Genomic DNA, 16,812 nt, shown 5'->3' with positions numbered 1-16,812 from the left:
TTCAGTTCCTTCCCTTCAACCCTTGCCCTTAGGCTTTCCTCACAGACTGTATACTTGTCATTTTATTCCTATATCAATATACACTGCACAAGTCCTCACCTTCTTATTAATTCAGTTCTCACATTGTGTCAGCTTGTGTATGACTCACTACTTAGGGAAAATATATAGACTAAAAAGGCAGAGAAAATAGTCCTACTGCCACAGCTTAAAAGAGAGGGCAGCTCCCCTGAGAATATTCCCAATTCAAAGGTGAAGATCTTCCTTGTTGAAGTGCTACGCATTTTACCAAGGGATGCATGCAAATCCAATACCCAGTCAAAGAAAAATAACTGACGGTAATGGGTCATACACAGTGTCCTCTTCCTATAACAAGATGATTATACAAAAACGATTGATTTAGAATCACTGGAGTATTTCACATAGCATATAATTTAACACAGAACTGTCCAAGGTAATTTAGGCCTAGTTTAAAGACTCTAAAGTTGAACATGGTTTCCATATTCCTGGTGGGGGCCATCTCTACCTCTACCTCAAACTTTGCTTTAAGATCCCTTCACCAGTCAGGAGAAATAAGCTTTCTCTTTCTGTTCAAAGTGCCATGCCTTTTTTTGGATGCAAATTAGAAATTGTTGTTGCTAATGAATAGTCCACTTCACTATTCAGTTTACCTGCAGAGCAGAAATATGTAAAAAGTTGGAGCTCAACAAGTCATCAAACTCACAAGCTCCTCTTTTGAGCTTGGTTCACTCTCCAGGAGGTCCTTCATCACTTATCTGTCCAAATTAGCAGAGGCAATTTCTACTAAAGAAAAAGAACAGTTTGCTACAAGGTCTATTTGCTATAAGGAATGTCAAGTGTGGCTTAACAGCCTACCATGAAGTGCCAGGACAGGCAGTGGAAGACCATCGCTCTGCTCCCAGGAAATGGCCTAGGAAGGTGTTCTTGGGAATCTGGGCTAATGGGAGACTCAAGCAGCAAGAATAGTGTGATCATCAAATTACCTGCTTTTCTTCTCCACTTAATTATAAGCTACTTGAAGGTAGTAACTACATTTTATTCAAATTTCTCACTCTACTTATTCAAAGAGTAGAAATCTATTCTTTAAACTGTATGAAACTACCAGGAAGTTATATGAGCTCACTCTGTGAACTATAGGTTGAAAAAATAGACAAGCTAATTGACTTAAAAGACTTCTAAGCACTAAAAGATCATGTTATACAGAACCTTATTAAGGAAAGTATGTTCAAATGCTATACCTCTGGGTTTTCTCTCCATATTCAATGAACAGTTCAGGAGTTGATTAGTTCTGCATGGGATATATGATATAGTAATGTAAATTACCACATTTGTAAATTTTTATCATGTAAATGTATGCTTATTCCTAGGTACAGACCTGAAGATTGCTTCACTGTGGACCCTGACTTGGATCCTAAACGCTTTAGAATTAATGACATACTGTTTCTCTTTCGTAAACCTGAATGTGCAAGGTAACTCAATACTTATTGATCAAGAAATACTGTCTGGGACTTATGTGGATGATATAAAAAGAATTCTCTTCATCCCAGCATTTAGGAAGGTACAGTTGATGGAAGACATAGTTGGGCTGACTAGTTGGCTTCAGCTTTCTTCCCTGTTATTGTTTTTGTAAGTGGATGGTCCCCAGGAAGATTTAATTTGCTGTGTGGGGATCTAATTTCCCTTACCACATCTCCCTTTACAACAGTAGCAGAGAGGGAAAATGCTCACTTGACCATATTTGTAGCCAAAAGACAACTCTATGAGCACTTATGTAAAGCAGAAAAAAGGATTTATATGGCAAATATGAAAGATCATATGGCAGCAGTTTTCATATGACATCTACTATAGCTGAGCAATCTTCATTTCTGAGAGAGCAGGGGATTTTTTTTTTTTTTTTTTTTTTTTTTTTGCGGTACGCGGGCCTCTCACTGTTGCGGCCTTTCCCGTTGCGGAGTACAGGCTCCGGACGCACAGGCTCAGTGGCCATGGCTCACGGCCCACGGGCCCAGCCGCTCCGCGGCATGTGGGATCTTCCCGGACCGGAGCACGAACCCACGTCCCCTGCATCGGCAGGCGGACTCTCAACCACTGCACCACCAGGGAAGCCTGATTTTTTTTTTAAATTTTAAGAAAAGGTGAATTTCCTGTTTATATTTGCTTGAGAGCTCTGATTTCAGTAAACAATAGGCAATGGTAAACACATCTCTGGAGAGAAATCAAAGGCTTCTGTACTATCATCATCCAGAAGTGAGCCAGAATGTAACACCTTCCCTACTCCTTGACTTGAAATGTTCTTATTCTGAGAATATTTTTAGGACCTCATCTATATATATCTGCACCAGAACCCTAAGCCAGTTTTCAGCCCATTCTAGCAGAATTGGAAACTGTAGAGCAGAAGTTACCAGGTTTTCCAGGCCTCCCCACTGCCACCCCACTCCCCACCATTTCAGTGTCAGAGCCTCTGGGACAAAATCTAGCCTTAACAGTGGGACAGAGCAGATTTTTATTTCCCACACCCAGGCAGTATCCACAGTATGCACACCAGAATGCACAGATGATGGCAAGAGTAATCACCTGAAATTAAAACAGAGGAGAGCACCCTTTGAGTATGATAGATTATCTTAACTCTTCCTCTTCGGGCTTCCTCCCTCTCCTTGTAGGAGATCAAGTCAGGATTCCATATGTTCTTCATCCCAATGTGAGTCTAGCAAGGGTCCACAGAGTAGTAAGGTAAGCAAGAAATAAGGAGAGTATGTCTTCCTGTTATACCCAATGTTGGTTCAAAAATAGTGATTTGTTGCATATAAGTCCCTCCCCTGCATGTATGTAAAAACTTTTTTGTTTCCCCTAAAAAGCAATGTCTAAACTGTCTTCATCTTTTTTTCCTATTTTTTCAAGGCTTTTATATCTGCAAATAATCATGAAGAAAACAAATTACATAGGCTACTTTTAAGTTCATAAAATAATAATTTTAGACTATCTCTTTTGCTGAAAAGTATTACACAATTACACACATTTCACAGAGGGAAGAGACAGCATGTAATTACATAATGTAATGTAATGCCATGGTTTTCAAACTGTGTTCTCAGTTCCAATTTTATATATTTTTACACATTTCATTTCTAGTTAGGATTTTGTCTGAAGGAAAGTTTTCACTGCATAAATTATTTTAAAAGCACTAGCTTAGTGGAAAAAAATAAACTTGTAAAGATGTGTGTCAGACAGACTTGCACTTAAATCCAAGCGCTCCATTTATTATCTGATTAGCTTTAGAGATGTCACTTAATCTCTGAGTTTCTGTTTCTTCATCAATAACAAGGGAATAATAAAACCTAACTGGCATGGTTGTGAATGGAATTAGAGATCATATACACCAAGAACACAGCATGAACTAGGTATTTAACTATTCTCGTTATTATGCTACACTGGAGCCACTAGGAAAAGGTTGTGTTACAAATACCCTATTTATGAGCATGAAAATCTCTTAATACACCTTTTCAAAGAATTAATTAAAAAATAACTTTAAACCTAATCCTTAAAAAAAAACAAACTTTAAACCTAATGCTTAGAGATATAAATTTAACTATGAAAAAAATCTATTCATCCAATATATCTCATTTCCTTCCAATGTCATAGAAATATTATCTTTTTCTCCCCAAATTCAGGAAAGCAAACAGAGCATACATGACAGTGAGGTTAAAGGTCAGTATGAAATCTCCTCTCTTCCTTATAAAACAATTCCTTTGCAATAGGGAGTTTAGGTGATAGAATACTTCTAATTAACATATATTCTTTTTGTGACTAAATATTAAGGTGCTATAGAATTCCATAGTCTAAGAAGCAGAATTTCCATTAGGATGATACCTTTTAGTTACTAGTTAGTTAGTTACTACTAACTCTAGATTTTAAAAATCCAAAATATTACTGAGCTTCTTAGTCTTCAGCCCATTTCCCTAAAACTTATACTAGATTCATAAGCCATTTTGTAATGTGTAAGACTTATACTGGATGTATATCTAGTTTTAGCTGCTATGTACAGTGCAAAGCCTTTTTCAGTAGAATCCAAAATGAGCCCTTTTAGTTTTTTCCAGTGATTCAGGATTCCATTTGTTAATGGTTTTTTGTTCTCTGCCTGATTGAAGTTCTCTGGGATTAAAAAAATTCTAGACAAAAGAATGTGGGGTTCTTTTTGTTTTGTTTTGTTTTGTTGCTATTTTCTTACCTGCCTCCTCTTTTACATTCTATAAAATTTGAAATTCCAAGTATAACAAACACTGGTAACTCACTAATTTTCCAACAGGTGAGCAAAAAGATGTCATGGTAGGTGAGCGACAGCCAGTGGACAAAAAACATCTGGAAAGCACCAATTTAACAGATACTCAACCACCTATCCTTGTCACTGCACATGAGGATGGACATCTCCGCTTGTGGACCTTGGAGGTGATGGGGCCTGTTATTTTCCTGGAACAGCAAAGAATAGGAAAGATAAAAAGGATTATTGAATAAACCTTAGCCTTCTAAGGTTCCGTATAGCATCTAATTCTATTATTGTTCAATCTTCTAGTCAATATCCTAGTTTTTCAGCCTGCTCACTAAAAATACGACTCAAAATTTATAATAGGTCAGTTTTGTAACTCAGAAGATCAAATCATCAACACTGCTAAGACAACGACTGTATTTCAAATCTTTCTTTACATTGAGCTATGAATACAACCCACCATATATTTCACTGGATATTTAAATAACATTAGATAATATAAATGATGAATATATCATTAAAGAATGTAAGAACACTGAAATGTTGAATATACATAAACTTTTAGTTATCCAAACTATTGGAAGAAGTTATTACAATAGTATTAAGAGTCCTTAAACATTTTACAGTGAAAAAATAACTTTCATGTACTAAAAGATTTTAAATGATTTGGGGGTGGAAAGTGGGGCAGGGTTTGAATTGGGAGTCCAGAAATGACAGAAGGAAGGATCTTGAGTAGACTGATGATGATGACAATGAAATTTTTAGAGAGGCAAGGGAGGTAGCACCACTTGTAAGGCTCCTTTCTAGAGGGAAACCCAGAAAACAGCAAGTTTTGTATGGCAGATAGTGAGATCCAACAACACAGAATAGCATAGCTGTCTGTTGGATAAAACCTCCCAGTTGATCAGTTGACTCTTAACTTATTAATGAGAAACTCTTGGATTGAAAATGCTACAAAATATTGTAGCAATAATTTTCCCTGTGATGATCCTGGTATTTGAGCAGTGCTTTTTTTCTTCCCCGATAAATAGATAATAAAAGTGTGAGAGCAATAGAAGGAGAAAAGGTTATATCTAACTAAATCATAGGAAACAAGCGGCAGATTCAAATTTTTTCTTCCTAAGCTTCGATGTTTAATCTGCAAGTAGAGAAATGTATATGAAAGTCCTTCCCAGTGATGACTTATACTAAATGCCAAAAAACACTCTGCCAAATTTCAATCCTTATCTTGCGCCAATATTCAAAATTAGATATTTCTGAAAAGGCGAATACAATATTCTCGCTTAAAATAAGTGAGATACACTTAAATCTGAAAAGAATGTTTATTTAAAAGGAGAATATGGGGCTTCCCTGGTGGCGCAGTGGTTGAGAGTCTGCCTGCCGGTGCGGGGGGCACGGGTTCGTGCCCTGGTCTGGGAGGATCCCACATGCCGTGGAGCTGCTGGGCCCGTGAGCCATGGCTGCTGAGCCTGCACGTCCGGAGCCTGTGCTCCTCAACGGGAGAGGCCATGGCGGTGAGAGGTCCGCGTACCACAAAAAAAAAAAAAAAAAAGAATATGTCACTGGAAAAGGGTTGAGGAACTGCATGAAAAGGGTCATGGGAAGTGAGCAAAAACAACCCTCAGGTATAGAGGTGATCTACAATAATCAGTCTAAATGCTTATAATTATGATAATAGTCTCCACTTTTATCAATATTTAATTTCAAAGAAATAAGTCCCTATAGATAATTTCAAATTATTTTTATTACAAAGAAGAGAATCATGTTACAATTAGTAGACATAGTTCTTTGGATAAATTATTTATCAAGAAACTCAACTCCAATATTGATATTTTATAGAATTTATTATCATACTTTATACAGGGAAGACTACTGAAAGATATTCTACCTTTCACAAAACATGCTGCCATTTCTCTGACATCGCTGTATACTGATTCATGTACCAGGATACTACTGACTGGAAATGTGGGTAAGTCACTACTCTTATGTAGTTGGTCACAGGTATCTTAACAAACTGCATGGTATAAAAATGGATATAGGAAAATATGTGACATTTATGAGACAAAAGGAAGGATGCCCAAGCTGTCAAATGAACAGAAGAATGAATGAATGTCAGGAAAACCTATTTCATTCCTAGCTCTTTATTTAAAGTAAGACATCTATTTCTTCTGTCTTTAAATTGGGTATAGGACTACCCATCCCCTTACTTTACATGTTGGGAAGAATGTAAAGTTTTCATTTTTAATCTTAAAAGGGTTATGTTGCATTAATCTTTATTCTAAAGGGAGCAATGTCATGAATTAGAGAAGAAAGAGATTATTTTTCTTAATAGGGGACTTTTTATATTTATTGTTATAACTACTACAGTTGGTCTTAATTCTTTCATGTAACACTATTCTTTTTTTTAATGCTTCCTTTCTATTTCCTTTCTTCTGTCTTTTGAATTAAGCTTAAGTTTTCTTTTCTTCTCTCTAATACTTTGAAAGATTATGCATATGCATAATCTTAAGCACATGCATATGTAAATACAGTTTTCAATTTTACTAGTGTTTACTTTTAAGTTTAAAAAAAATCAGTTTATTAGAAGTTAGACTGAAACCTCATCTTTCCAGGTAAACAGAAAGTTTAGCCTACATTACCTGTCTCTTTTTCCCATAGCCACTCCTTCACTTATTATTTGCTAATGTAATCTCGAGATTTGCATCCAGATACTGCTATTACATTAATATTTATATTTTACATCTCCTCTTTTAAAAATGTTTTTTCATTTCAAAAGTTATTTTACAAAAGTTGCAACAAATTATTTCATACCAACAATTATTTGAGTCTTCCGGAGATTATAGAAAATAATTGTTTATGTTTGCATTCAGTATTACCAGTAGGTTTACAATATTTATTTAAAGTTACCTTTACTTAAATGAACTTATTTACAAAATAGAAACAGACTCACAGACATAGAAAACAAACTTATGGTTACCAAAGGGGAAAGCGGTGGAGGAAGGATAAATTAGGAGTTTGAGATCAGGAGATACAAACTACTATACATAAAATACATAAACAACAAGGTCCTACTGTATAGCACAGGGAACTATATTCAATATCTTGTAATAAACTATGATGGAAAAGAATCTGAAAAAGAATATACATGTATAACTGAATCACTTTTCTGTACACCAGAAACTATCACAAATCAACTATACTTCAATAAAAATAAATGAATAAAGTTATCTTTATTTTATCTGTTTCTTATTGCTCATCACCAGTCCTTTTATACTCTGATAATCTTATGCTTGACTTCTTTTTTTATTTATCTGTCAATCTTCATAGTTTCCACAAACACTGTTTCTGTTTGTAGTAGAATAGAGAAATCTAAAATCAGGCAAATTGTGTTCCTTCTTGTATATTTTTGCACAAACTTTACCTTCTATATGGTAAGCCTTTTCTAACAAAATACATAGAACTAAAATTTGAAATTATCTACAAAATTCCTAGAATGCACCTCTTTTACGGTTATCCCTCTTTGTCTCTGCCCAGAACAATTTTTCTATCATGTAAGCCATCTACTTCTTGAGATTTGTAGTTTTTGCTGTGGCCTAGAAAAATAGGGTGGGGGTGCATTTGGGATCCAATCCAGTCTCATGTATATTATAATTAAAGAAGACCTCCTAGATTCTGACCTTAAGCTTCCTTTATCTGTGCTTTGGTGGATACTAGAACTTTTATGGGGGTTGCTAGTGAGTCACTATTTTAATCAGGCATCCTCAGACACCATTAGTTGTTGCTTTTCTGTTGTTATTAAACAGGGTTTATCTTTAGATCAGTTTTAGGTTCACAGAAAATTTAAGCATAAATTGCAGAGTGCTCATATACACCTTACCCCTACTGCCACACTGCACACAGCCTCCCCCATTTTCAACATTCTGCACCAGAGTGATACATTTGTTACAGTCAATGAACCTACACTGACACATAATAATCACCCAAGTCCATAATGTATAATAGTCCAACAAATGTGTAATGACATGTATCCACCACTACAGTATCATACAGAGTAGTTTCAATATCCTACAAAAACCCTGTGCCCAGCCTATTTATCCTTCCCTCTTCTCTTAACCCAGCAATCACTGATCTTTAATGTCTCTCCACAGTTTTGGCTTTTCCAGAATGTCATGTGGTTGAAATCATATAGTATGCAGCCTTTTCAGATTGGCTTCCTTCACTTAGTAATGTGCATGTAAGGTTCTTCTCTGTCTTTTCATAGTTTGATAGCTCATTTCTTTTTAATGCTGAATAGTATTCCATTGTCTGAATGCACTACAGTTTATCCATTCACCTACTGAAGGTCATCTTGGTTACTTTCAAATTTTGGCAATTATGAATAAAGCTGCTATAAATATTTAGCTGCAGGTTTTTGTGAGGACATACACTTTCAACTCATTTGGGTAAACACCAAGGAGCATGAATTCTGGATCTCCTGGTAAGAGTATGTTTAGTTTTGTAAGAAGCTGCCAAAATGTCTTCCAAAGTAGCGGTACAACTTTGCATTCCCACCAACAATAAATGAAAGCTCCTGTTGCTCCACATCCTCACCAGCATTTGATGTTGTCAGTGTTTTGGAAATTGGCCATTCTAAGAGGTGTGTAGTGATAGTGGCTTTAATTTCCATTTCTACAATGACATAAGATGTGGAGCATCTTTTCATATATGTATTGCCTTCTTCGATGTTGTGTATGCTCAGATTTTTTTGCCTATTTTTTAATAGACTTACTTGTTTTCTGATTGTTCTTTGAGTTTCAAGAGTTCTTTGTATATTTTAGATAAAAGTCCTTTATCAGATATATCTTTGCAAATATTTTCTCCTGGCTTGTCTTCTTGCTCCCTTGATGGTACTTTTTGCAGAGCAGTAGTTTTAAATTTTAATGAAGTCCAACTTATCAATGATTTGCTTCACAGATCATGCCTTTGGTGCTGTATCTAAAAGTCATTACCAAACTTAAGGTCATCTAAATTTTCTTCTAGGACTTTTATAGTTTTGCATTTTATATTTAGATCTATGATTCATCTTCAGTTTTTTTGTGTATGAAGGGTACAAAATCTGTGTCTAGATTGAGAGTGTTTTTTTTTTAATCATGAGTGTGTATTGGATTTTGTCAGATGTTTTATCTGCATCTATTGATGTGATCGTATGATTTTTCTTCTTTAGCCTGTGGATACGGTGAATTGCATTCACTGATTTTCAAATGTTGAACCAGCCTTCTATACCTAGGATAAATCTGATTAAGTCATTGTATATAACTTTTTTATATTGCTTATTTTGTTGAGGAATTTTGCATCTATATTTATAAGAGATTTTGGTCTGTAGTTTTCTTTTATTGAAATATCTTTGTCTGGTTTTGGTATTATAGTAATCCTGGCCTCATAAAATGAGTAAATAACTATTCCCTGTGCATCTGTCTTCTGAAAGAGACTGTAAAGAATTGATATTCTTCCTTAAATGTATGGTGGAATTCATCATTAAACCCAAGTTGTCCTGATGTTTTCTGTTTTGGAAGATTATTAATTACTGATTTAATTTCTTTAATAATATAAACCTATGTAACAAAACAAGCTTTGGTAAATTTAACAAAATTAGAATCATTTCAAGCATCTTTTTCTACCACAATGCTATGAGACTAGAAATCAACTGTAAGGGGAAAAAGCTATAAAAAACACAAACACTTGGAGGCTAAACAATATGTTACTAAATAATGAATGGATCACTGAAGAAATCAAAGAGGAATCAGAAAATACCTGGAGACAAATGAGAATGAAAAGAGAACAATCCAAAAATCTATGGGTCACAGCAAAATCTGTTCTAAGAGGAAATTTTCTAGTAATACAAGCTTATGTCGGGAAACAAGAAAAATCTCAAATAACCTAATCTTACACCTAAATCAACAAGAGAAAGAAGAATAATCAAAGCCAAAAGCTACTAGAGGGAAAGAAATCATAAAGATCAGAGCAGAAATAGATGAAATAGAGACTAAGTAAACAATAGAAAAGATCAATGAAACTAAATTCTGGTTCTTTGAAAAGATAAACAAAATTGATAAACCTCTAGCCTGACTCATCAAGAAAAAAAGAGAAAGGGCCCAAATCAGTAAAATCAGAAATGAAAAAGGAGAAGTTAAAATGGACACCACAGAAATACAAAGGAACATAAGAGACTACTATGAACAACTAGATGCCAATAAAATGGACAACCTAGAAGAAATGGACAAATTCTTAGCAATGTACAATCTCCTAAGATTGAACCAGGAAGAAATAGAAAATATGAACAGACAAATTACCAGTACTGAAATTGAATCAGCAGTTTTAAAACTCCCAACAAACAAAAGTCCAGGACCAGATGGCTTCACAGGTGAATTCTACCAAACATTTAGAGAACAGTTAACACATATCCTTCTCAAACTATTCCAAAAAACTGCAGAGGAAGGAATGCTTCTGAACTAATTCTATTGTACAAGGCCAGAATCACCCTGATACCAAAACCAGACAAAGATATGACAAAAAACAAAAATTACAGGCCAATATTGCTGATGAAAACAGAGGAAAAACTCCTCAACAAAATACTAGCAAACTGAATCCAGCAACACATTAAAAGGATCATACACCATGATCAATTGGGATTTATCCCAGGGATGCAAGGATTCTTCAATATATGCAAATCAATCAATGTGATACACCATATTAACAAACTGAAGAATAAAAAACATATGATCATCTCAATAGATGCAGAAGAAGCTTTTGACAAAATTCAACACCTATTTATGATAAAAACTCTCCAGAAAGTGTGCATAGAGGGAAACTACCTCAACATAATAAAAGCCATATATGACAAACTCACAGCTAACATCATATTCACTGGTGAAGAGCTGAAAACATTTCCTCTAAGATCAGGAAAAAGACAAGGATGTCCACTCTCTCCACTTTTATTCAACATAGTTTTGGAAGTCCTAGCCATGGCAATCAGAGAAGAAAAAGAAAATGAATCCAAATTGGAAAAGGAGAAGTAAAACTGTCACTTTTTGAGGATGACATGATACTACACATAGAAAATCCTAAAGAAGCTACCAGAAAACTACTAGAGCTCATCAATGAATTCAGTAAAGTTGCAGAATACAAAATAAATACACAGAAATCTGTTTCATTTCTATACACTAACAATGAACTATCAGAAAAAGAAATTTAGAAACAAAACCCATTTACCATTGCATCAAAAAGAATAAAATACCTGGAATAAATCTACCTAAGGAGGTAAAAGACCTATACTTAAAAAACTACAAGTCTCTGATGAAGGAAATTGAAGATGACACAAACAGACAGAAAGATATACAGTGTTCATGAATTGGAAGAATTAGCATTGTTAAAATGACCATACTACCCAAGGTAATCTACAGACTCAATGCAATCCCTATCAAAATACCAATGACATTTTTTCACAAAACTAGGGCAAATAATTTAAAAAATTTGTATGGGAACACAAAGACCTTGAATAGCCAAAACAACCTTGAGAAAGAAGAACAGAGCTGAAGAAACCATACTCCCTGACTTCAGACTATATTACAAAGCTACAGTAATCAAAATAGTATGATACTGGTGGAAAAAAAAAGATACACAGATCAGTAGAACAGAATACAGAGCCCAGAAATAAACCCACACACTTATGGTCAATTAATTTATGACAAAGGAGGCAAGAGTATACAATGGAGAAAAGACAGTCTCATCAATAAGTTGTGCTGGGAAAACTGGGCAGCTACATGTAAAATAATGAAGTTAGAACACTTTCTCATACCATATACAAAAATAAACTCTAAATGGATTAAATATCTAAATGTAAGACAGAAAACCATAAAACTCCTTGAGGAAAACATAGGCAGAACACTCTTTGACATAAATTGTAGCAATATATATATATTTTGTATCTGTCTGCCAAAGCAAAGGAAATAAAAGCAAAAATAAACAAATGGGAACTAATTAAAGTTAAAAGTTTTGCACAGAGAAGGAAACCATTGACAAAATGAAGAAACAACCAAAATGAATGGGAGAAAATATTTGCAATTGATATTAACTGTATAAGGGATTAATATCCAAAGTACATAAACAGCTCATATGAATCAACATTAAAAAAATAAAACTCCAAAACTCGGACTTCCCTGGTGGGGTCATGCAGTGGTTAAGACTCTGCACGCCCAATGCAGGGGTCCTGGATTTGATCCCTGGCCTGGGAACTAGATCCCACATGCATGCTGCAACAAAGAGTTCACATGCCACAACTAAGGAGCCAGTGAGCCACAACTAAGGAGCTGGTGAGCTGCAACTAAGGAGCCCATGAGCCGCAACTAAGGAGCCCAGCTACCACATCTAAGACCTGATGCAACCAAATTAAAAAAATAAATCCAATTTTAAAAAATGGGCTGAAGAACTGAATTGACATTTTTTTCCAAAGAGGACATGCAGATGGCCAACAGGCACAGGAAAAGATGCTCAACATCACTAATCATCAGCAAAATGCAAATCAAAACCACAATGAGATAACACCTCACACCTGTCAGAATGGCTAACATCAAAAAGTTTACAAATAACAAATGTTGGTGAGGATGTGGAGAAAAGGGAAGCCTTCTACACTGTTGGTGGGAATGTAAATTGGTGCAACCACTGTGGAAAACAGTATGAGGGTTTCTCAAAAAACTATAAATAGACCATATGACCCAACAGTTCCACTCTTGGGTATATATCTGAAAAAAACAGAACACTAATTCAAGAAAAATACACCTAATGTTCATAGTAGCATTATTTACAATTGCCAAGATATGGAAGCAACCTACATGCCCATTAACAGATGAATGGGCAGAGAAGATGTGAGATATATATATATATATACATATATATATATATATATATATATATATATATATATATATATAATGGAATACTACTCAGCCATAAAAGAGAATGAAATTTTGCCATTTGCAAAAACATGGATGGACTTGGAGGGTATTATGCTAAGTGAAATAAGTCACACAGAGAAAGACAAATACTGTATGATATCACTTATATGTGGAATCTTAAAAAAAACTGATGCATATAATAGAAGAAAATAGAGAACAAGCTAGTGGTTACCAGTGGGGAGAGGGAAGCAGGGGGTAAGATAGGAGTAGGGAATTAAGAAGTACAAGTTATTATGTATAAAATAAATAAGCTACAAGAATATATTTTACAATATAGGGAATATAGCCAATATTTTATAATAACTTTAAATAGAGTATAACCTTTAAAAATTGTGGATCATCATGTTGTACACCTGTGACATATAATATTATACATCAATTATATCTCACTTTTTAAAAGTTTTAAAAATGTAGGCCTGTACAGATTGTCTAGCTTCTTGTGTGAGTTTTGGCAGATTGTGCTCTCATGGAATTGGTCCATTTAATCTGGGTTATTAAATTTGTGGGCATAGAGTTCATAGTATTCCTTTATTATCCTTTTAGTGCCCATGAGGCCTGTAGTGATGTCCCCTCTTAATTAATGATATTAGTAATTTATGTTTTCTCTCTTTTTTCTTAGTTAGCAGTGCTTTATCATTTTATTGACCTTTTCAAACAAGCAACTTTTGGTTTTGTTGATTTTTTTCTGTTGATTTTCTACTTTTAGTTTAATAGATTACTGTTCTAATTTTTATTATTTCTCTTCCTCTGCTTACTTTGGATTTAATTTACTCTTCTTTTTCTAGTTTCCTAAGGTGGAAACTTAGATTATTTATTTTAGATATTTCTTCTTTTCTAATATATACATCTAATGCTATAAATTTCTCTTATAAGCACTGCTTTCCACAAATTTTGATAAGGTGTATTTTCACTTTCATTTAGTTAAAAATATTTTTAAATTTCTATAGAGATTTCTTTATTGACCTATTATTTAGAAGTGTGTTGTTTAATCTCCAAGTATTTTGAGATTTTCCAGCTTAATTTTTGTTGTTGATTTCTAATTTAATTCCATTGTGCCATTTCTTACATTGAGAGCATACATTTTATGATTTCCATCCTTTTAAATTTGTTAAGGTGTGATTTATGGCTCAGAAAGTGGTCTATCTCAGTAAATGTTCCATGAGAGCTTGAGAAGTATGTGTATTCTGCTGCTGTTTGATGAAGTACTCTATGGATGTCAATTATATCCATGTTGATTGATGGTGCTGTTTAGTTCAACTATGTCCTTACTGATTTTCTGTCCATTTCTGATAGTTGGGTGTTGAAGTCTCCAACTATAAACATGGATTCATCTATTCCTCCTTGTGATTCTGTATTTTGATGCTCTATTATGCACATACATGTTAAGGATTGTTATGTCTTCTTGAAGTATCAACCCCTTTATCATTATGTAATGCCCCTCTTTGTCCCTGATAATTTTCCTTGCTCTGAAGACTTCCTTTTTGAAAGTAATAATAGGTACTCCTACTTTTTTTTTATTGGTGTTAGCACAATACATCTTTCTCTTTACTTTTCATCTATATGTGTCTTTATATTTAAAGTGGATTTTTTGTGGATAACATATAGTTGGGTGTTACCTTTTATTCTATTCTGACAATCTCTGTCTTTTAATTGGTTTATTCAGCTGTTGACCTCTAAAGTGATCACTGATATAGTTGAATTAATATCTACCATATTTCTTACTGTTTTCTCTTTGATGCCCTTGTTTTTTGTCCCTTCTTTTGTCTTCTACTATTTTTCTGCCTTTTGTGGTTTTAAGTGAGCATTTTATATGATTCCATTTTCCCTCCATTCTTAGCATATCAAATATACTCCTTTTAAAATTTTGTTTATTTATTTGTTTGTTTTTGAGTGCAGGGCATGAGTCTGTTGCTGCTGCTGGCACTGAGTGGTCAGAGCCTCGGCCTGGCCTGCCAACCTGGGCATCTCTTCCCTGACAAGCACCCTGCACCTCATTATCAAGTAGCAACCATGGAACATTTTCTTAACTTTTAAAAGTGGTCTCCCCAGAATTTACAATATATATTTACATCAAATCCATGTCCACTTTCAAATAATAACACTATACCACTTCACAGGTAGTGCAAGTACCTTATAAGATAAAAGTATTCCTAATTCTTCTATCACTTAACATCCTTGCTGTCTTTCATTTCAAGTATTCATAAGCTATAATCATCAAATACAGTTGCTGTTATTATTTTGAATAAACTGTTATCTATTAGTTTTTATCTTCATTCTTTCTCTTATGCATGTCTTTCTTTATGTAAATTTGAGTTTCTGACCTGTATCTTTTTCCTTCTCTCTTAAGAACTTTAAAAAACAGTTTTTGCAAGGCAGGTTTACTGGCAATAAAAACTCTGTTTTTGTTTGTCTGAGAAAATCTTTATTTCTCCTTCACTTTTAAAGAATAATTTCTCAGGATACAGAATTCTAGGTTGGTGGGGTTTTTGCTCAACACTTTAAATATTTCACTCTATTCTCTTCTTGCTTGTGTAGAGTTTCTGAGAAGTCATATGTAATTCTTATCTTTGCTCCTCTAAAAAAGGTGTTATTTTCCCCCCTCTGGCTTCTTTGAAGATTATTTCTTTTCTTTCTTTTTCTTTTTAAAAATTAATTAATTAATTTTTGGCTGCGTTGGGTTTTCATTGCTGCACACAGGCTTTCTCTAGTTGCGGTGAGCGGGGGCTACTCTTCGTTGCAGTGCACGGGCTTCTCATTGTGGTGGCTTCTCTTGTTGCGGAGCAGGGGCTCTAGGTACGCGGGCTTCAGTAGTTGTGTTTCGTGGGCTCTAGAGCACAGGCTCAGTAGTTGTGGTGCACGGACTTAGTTGCTCCGCGGCATGTCGGATTTTTCCAGACCAGGGCTCGAACCCATGTCCCCTGCATTGGCAGGCAGATTCTTAACCACTGGGTCACTAGGGAAGCCCCTGAAGATTATTTCTTTATATTTGATTTTCTGCAGTTTGAATATGATGCTCAGTGTAGTCATTGTTGCTTTTTTAAATCTAATTTTTGTAGCTATCATTTGGATTGTAGGATTTGTGTGTCCATAACAGCTTGGACTCCATTTGGTAGTGGTGTATTCATTTCTATTTCATCTACCCTGATGTTTACAACAACTTTGAGTATATGAGGCAAAACATTATGACTTATTAAGCTAGAAATGAAAAGGGATTTCTACATGTAAAAATTGATATGAAACTTCGTCTTTCATTTCTGGTTTCTCAGATTCAATTTTTTCTTTTTTTGCCTCTTTCACTTTTAACTTTATTTGGCAAAGCAGCACTGCATAAACTGTTCAGTAACTAGGACGCAGCTTACACAGCATGTTAAATCCATATACATTATCAGCAGCAAATTAGAAACAGAGAAAACAATACTGAGCTACAAGTCTCCTATAACTTTTAAAGAAAGGAAGAACTATGCCAAGTATGTCCAATCTGAACAGTTGTTTTAAAGGAAATCACTTGCCATCTTCTTAAGTTTTAATATTTACAAATGCTTAGTT

At 34.6% G+C, this 16,812-nt stretch overlaps 1 protein-coding gene across 1 annotated transcript in view; it reads left to right on the top strand.

Annotated features, from left to right (window-relative positions):
- Positions 1 to 16,812, top strand: part of WDR64 (WD repeat domain 64) — a gene marked incomplete at both ends in the record, with an annotated part of 159,241 nt that overhangs the window by 113,001 nt on the left and 29,428 nt on the right. The window contains 5 exons of the mRNA XM_082833645.1: positions 1,386 to 1,487; positions 2,679 to 2,748; positions 3,684 to 3,720; positions 4,319 to 4,458; positions 6,140 to 6,245. Of these exons, the coding sequence (XP_082689771.1) occupies positions 1,386 to 1,487; positions 2,679 to 2,748; positions 3,684 to 3,720; positions 4,319 to 4,458; positions 6,140 to 6,245 (455 nt within the window). The remainder of the gene's footprint in view (positions 1 to 1,385; positions 1,488 to 2,678; positions 2,749 to 3,683; positions 3,721 to 4,318; positions 4,459 to 6,139; positions 6,246 to 16,812) is intronic.

This window comes from Leucopleurus acutus (assembly GCF_964270905.1).
Source record: "Leucopleurus acutus genome assembly, chromosome: 2".
Lineage (NCBI taxonomy): Eukaryota > Metazoa > Chordata > Mammalia > Artiodactyla > Delphinidae > Leucopleurus > Leucopleurus acutus.
This window is presented reverse-complemented; position numbering and strand designations above follow the sequence as displayed.